Raw genomic sequence first — 6,000 nt, 5'->3', positions numbered from 1 at the left:
AGGAATTACCTAGTTGTGGTAATGAGCTGACCCAATTAATCGATTACAAACTGTTGTGCACAACAGAAACAAAATTGAACCTAATGGGTGAAAGAGATGAACCAGGGACAATCAGGCTGGGTTGGATAAAGGTTGGATGACGCTGGAGTAATATATTGGGATCTGACTTGTTGCAGCTTCTGTGTTCACTCAAACTCAACGCATTCAGTAAAATCATAGGAAGCAATTTCAGTCGAGAAAAGAAGTTGGTACAATAGAACTAGACTGAAGGAAAGGCTGGAGGGCAGATTTAACAAAGGGAAGTCTGGAGTTCGGCATTAATAACGAGTCGCCTTAATCCCATTTAGATGGCAGACCGAGGATTTGTAACTGTAGCAACTGTAGCTATAACTTGCTTCTCTTTATATTTTTCAACCCTGAAAATCAGACCACCACCATAAAGCTAAATGTTTGCAGATGGAGCAATAAAATAATGTTGCTGTTATTTGAATAACAAAAACAAACATTTTATTCAGTACAAAGTCCAGAGAACATAATATACAAACAGTTTTGCATGGTTACCATGAAGCGCTGAACTGTGACCTTGAATAGAGCTTAATATACGAAAATATTCAAATATATCATATTCACTAATGGGTGTTCCAATGCTTCATTTCTTTTTTTTATTGAATGTATTGCAAAAAGCAGTTATTAAGCTTTGGCCTTCAGAACTTTAAATATTAGAACCCCAGTGTATTTCTAAAGAAGCTGCTTTAATTGGCATTGTACAGGATGAGGAATGTAATCCAATTTGGATGATCCCAAAGGTAGATTCAATCCCATTTAATGAGAACAAAGTAAAGAGTGGTAGAAGATGAAAGAATGTTAATAAAATATAACAGAGAATGGAAGTCATATCTGGATACGTCTGCAGCTACTTGATTGTGTTGTAACTCAGACGTTTTATTTATAAAATAAATCCAAATTTTTATTATTTCCCTTGAAGTCGTCATTGTTTTTATTCTTTGGAATAGTAGTTGGATGTGCCCTTTGCCAAGTTGATTGTGTACAGCGCATGAAAGTCCCCATTCCTGTTTCAGACTTGATTTCAATGATTTGGAGTCCATATACTTTTGGTTCTTTTCCAACAACCAAAATATAACTACATACAGAAGCCTTGAACGTTTACTTTTGTGTATAATGGATACTTGGAACACCAGAACATCAGTTTAAGCAAAGCATGCAGCAGAACTATAGCAGAACTATACAGACACCCTCTCTCTCATTAATAATAGTAATAATAATTTCCTATTCATCTGTCATTTATGTAATTGTTCTATGATCAATCTCTACATACTGGGGCAGGGTCCTCTCCTCCTGTATCACTGTCTGTATTAGTCTGTCATTTGCAATCCCTATTTAATGTACAGCGCTGCGTAATATGTTGGCGCTATATAAATCCTGTTTAATAATAATAATAATAATAATACTGGCTGCTATACCACTGGTTTCTATAGCCACTGGATGGAGATGAAGAACAAAAATGTTAAAATATAAAAGTCACACCAAACATTATACGTCAAAAAGCATTACAGTAATACATTAAAATGTGTTTTTACTGACATTGCTCTGTAGCATGCATTTACTAGCATCAGTTAACAATTGACAGCAACTGTTGACACAAGGAGGAAATTTGCAGGCAATGAATATTAAATAACACCTTTAGCCCCAGGACTTTGTGCAAATTTGTTTTCTGCTTTAATGCACATAAGGCATTGTCATCGCTTACTGCTGAACACCAAACTCTCAATCACTCAGGTTAATAATTTATTAAAACAGCCGGAAAATGTATTTCAATGTTGAAGCACAATGACATGCTAAAGACTGAATGATGTCACTTTAAATGTAGCATGCAAATATCAATAATCCGCAAAGCACTTCTGTCAATGACTTTCCTGTTCCTTCTGTTATGATGAACTGTATGTGCGAAATAATATTCCAGATAAGTTATCTTGTGTATTGGTTAAAGTACAATAACCTTTGTGTAATGTCTTGGAATACATAGATATATATATATATAGTGGAAGAGAATATATTTACATTTTGATGGCCCAATTGTTGAAGCATTGGAAGTATTTGACCCGTTGAGTTGGTTAAATATCAGAATAGCTGTTTGCTGTGTTGCACACAGTGGTGGTTCCCTTAGGTTTGTCTGTTCTGTAATAAATAGTGATGGTTGAACATGCCCAGGTTCAATTTGATTGCCTCCATGAACTTCAACAGATTTACTGGAAATCCTTTGACTTGAACCTTAGAATGGGATCGGATGGGTTTATGGGTCAACCACCAGTCACCTGACCTACTCCCCAATGTAAACCTTAGCAGCAAACTCCTTATAATGCATTTCCATTGGTTGGTGATTGTTTGTAGAAGCCCGACCTGGAAATGTTTCCCTGTGAATGATAGTGGCTGTCTGAGATCCAGGTAAATACCAAAAATAATTCCTATTGGCTAATGAAGGTTTTGCTTGGCATTGCTGCAAACATCAACCATCCAATGGAAATCACTACAATTGGCATTGGCAATTCAGCTCTATATCCTAAGTAGCCATACAGTGCCTAGGTTTGCAGAATATGGGATTGCAAAAGTTATAGAACACCTGATATACTTCCCAATGTGTACCTTAGCAGTAAGCTCCTATCAAAGCATTCCCATTGGTAAGTTATTGTCAGGGAAGCACCACCTGGAAATACTCCCCTGTGTATCTTTGCTGGATCACCCAGATTTACTGATGAAAGTATATCCTCCCCAGCCTTGGCAAAAAATAGGCCCCGTGAGTCAGCATAGCTACCCAGAGACAATAATAGATGGTATTTGCAAGATCATTTGGTAAAAATGAAGAAAAGAAGATCTGGGTTTTAGAATTAAGCAAAAATTCTGTACAGCCCGAGCATTTATGTTTATGTCTGAAATCGGATTGAAAGATACATTCAGATGTTTGGATTGTACCTGCAACTGTTCCTGATGTAACTAACTTAACATTCATGCAATTAAACTTGAATTGAATTAATGATTTTACCTCTGTTTGGGGTTTGGATACAGTAGATGATTGCTGAACTTGAGGGTGTTTTTAAAACCTTCCAATTAATACCTTCTACAGGACTAGAAATTGGATAAAGCCATAAACAGTAAGGTGTCGCTCACTTTTCTATTTGACCCCATTACTGATTTATCATTTTTTAAATTCATGTCATTAGGAAGAAAAATTGCAAGAGATGATGTAATAAATATCCTACATGTAGTAGAATACTGGGATAAGCTGGTCAGAATTAGTTTTATTATCCTGTAGTATACGTAGGGTCATGAGTCAACGGGTTTTGGACAGTGGCAAGTATATACATTCCTAATACTTCTAGATGGCCATGTATGTTCAAAAGCTAAAGATTTATTTTCTAACCTCAAAAACTTCCCCTTGAAATAAAGCACCATTTTGCTTTATTTAAATCTGAAATTTCAATGATGCGCATGTGACCATGTGTGATGCCAACCACTTGACACGTTTTTTATGCTGTGCCAAAAATGGCATTTTTGCAGCTTTAATATTATAATACTGCATTTGGGACTACTATGACACCAACTATACACTATGCATGTGCTCCCAGGCAAAATGAAAACACAGCAGAGGACAAAGTTGGTATGTTTAATGAGGAGTTATTAACATTTTTGGAACATTTCCAACGTAATCGTTTTTTTGAGAAGCAATTCAATTGGTTGGTTTAGTTCTACTTGAATATTTCAGCCTATGTATAATATAATTATTCACTGTACATGACGGGGACTTTAGAGCTACCGTAGGTGAATGCAGTCACCTTGCCAAAATAAAACTGGATTGGTCTTGACCTTAAAAAAATATTCCTAGTGACTGCAATAAATCAGGAAAGCAGTGATAACATATTTACATCATGGATTGGACTAAGAGGACTGTAGGTTTGTCAGTAATGTCCATTTGTTCCGTCACTTTCCCCATTTGTTGGGATCCCAGGCCAAAAACCAGCCAGTAAACGTTGGAGGTTCAAATCCTTGTTTTACCACGGTGATTGGGATGTTCTTGTCTCTTCCACATGGGTCACTTTCCAGATATCTCTTAGCTGTGAATATACAGAAAAAGCATTTATCAAAGGTGGAATTTGATTATTTACTTACACTACACGACTCCACACCCTGCTCTATAGCCCACTAGTTAGAGCATATTGGTTTATTTTTGGGTTGACTCATTTTTACTGCATTCTTCATTATGTAAATAGTACTAAAAATCAAAAATAGAGAGTAACCCTCCACCCAACCCTATAATGGAGTTGCAATAGTTGTTCACATGTGGGAGCTTTAGTGAAGAAGTCTGTGAAGGATCTCATCCATCCAGGTCATTGTATATCTGGTAGCAGTCACATTCAACTAGACTTGTAATGCTGTAGATGTTTCACAGCCTATCCAAGAGGCTGCTTCATAGGCTGTGAAACAACATTACAAAAACACCAGCTGTCCAGCTGGTGTGAGTCCAGCTGAATGTGAATACTAGATATGAAGTTCAGAAACCTAAACAAGTTGCATAAAAACATGAGGGTGAATAAAGAAGGCCTAAACCCAACTCATAGCATTTACTAAAACACTAAGTGGAGACTTTGCACTAAGGCAAGCAGGGGCAAATACCCCAGCCTGCAAACACTTTGCTCCCATAGGTGTCCCTCAATAAAAATTGAAATAATGCCAGAGAACATGGCATTCAATGCCACCAGCAAAATTGGCATTTTATCCTTTTATCCCTTCATACAGTTCACTTTTCCCCTTGCTGCTTTCCCTTATTAGTTAAGTCTACTTTTCTGCACAGTTTCCCAACCTTTCCTTTCTCTAGTTGAACTCGTACAGGACCAACTTGTCCAGGTGAAGACTTGGCTGGACACAGACTGATGCTTGCAGGCTTGGCAGAACACTGGCCCATTTGGTGTAGAAGAACCTTAGAACGGTCTCCAATGATAAAGGTATATTGTAATGGGAGTGTGCCAATTGGCTAGTGGTTTTATGGGCTGCCCCACCAGGAAATTCTGCCCAACATATACCTAGGTGGGTTGTTATTTAAAGTTTCTAAAGTTTGCCATGAACCTAAGTTCCAGCAAATTCAGCCTCATCCCTATCCAAAGTGCACACATTACAAAACATTAATAAAAAGTCCTATACCTGCTACCAATGATTCCGTCTTCTCAACCTCGTTTGAGTCATCTCCAATCCACAGAAATATCTAAAAAGAAAGGTGGATTATTGCAAAATAGAATACCTTTATTAAGTTTAGGAAGATTCTTTTCAGTGATCATAATAGGAAGTCTTGTTTGTCCCAGTAGAACAAAAATACATCCTAAAAATACATTCACGCATTGCAGACCATTTCTGGGAAGTAGCTCTCTGGGGGCCAATGGAAAATGTAAGCAAGGGGCCTGCAACATCTCATCGGTATTAAAAATATACACTCAAGTTCTCCACATTGTATACCAAGCTTGTGGGGGCTTTTCTAGCTAGTACAAATATCATGATGCTTATGTTTATGAAATAAGGATGGAAGCAAATATTGGTGAACTAGGAACTACAGTCCCAGAAATAATTAGTTCAAAAACTTATACCTGTTATTATGCAAAACTAACTGCCATTAAAATATACACTGTCAACTCTACTCTGTTCTACTGCATCTACCCTTTCCCCCTCTCTGGCCACTCTATCCCCTCTGCTTCTATTGATTTTTTATGGAAATATGAAGACGGGACACTTGACCATAATTCGGATCAGTGTCCGGAGTAGGGAGGAGGATCTTTAAAATGGGTAGGAAGCTCCCTGGTGTACCATAACCAACCACTAAGTTCTTGGTGTAAAATTTTCTAGCAAGGGATATGAAAGCACCACAAAATTCCATAAACAGTGTACTATTTAACATGTGCTTTGGCATAACAAATGCATTTTAGGAAGTAAGTGTTAGCC

General features: G+C 37.4%; 1 protein-coding gene across 1 annotated transcript in view; it reads right to left on the bottom strand.

The window, feature by feature from the left end:
• Positions 1–498: 498 nt before the first annotated feature.
• LOC140331703 (scinderin-like) overlaps positions 499–6,000 on the bottom strand; it is a 28,678-nt gene continuing 23,176 nt past the window's right edge. The window contains exons 15-16 of the mRNA XM_072412948.1: positions 5,212–5,272; positions 499–4,127 (exon numbers count right to left, since the gene is read on the bottom strand). Of these exons, the coding sequence (XP_072269049.1) occupies positions 3,994–4,127; positions 5,212–5,272 (195 nt within the window). The 3' untranslated portion in view covers positions 499–3,993. The remainder of the gene's footprint in view (positions 4,128–5,211; positions 5,273–6,000) is intronic.

The sequence above is a fragment of the Pyxicephalus adspersus genome, chromosome 5, assembly GCF_032062135.1.
Source record: "Pyxicephalus adspersus chromosome 5, UCB_Pads_2.0, whole genome shotgun sequence".
NCBI classification, from domain to species: Eukaryota; Metazoa; Chordata; class Amphibia; order Anura; family Pyxicephalidae; genus Pyxicephalus; species Pyxicephalus adspersus.
Note: the sequence above shows the minus strand (reverse complement) of the source record. Positions and strands in the feature narration are given on the sequence as shown.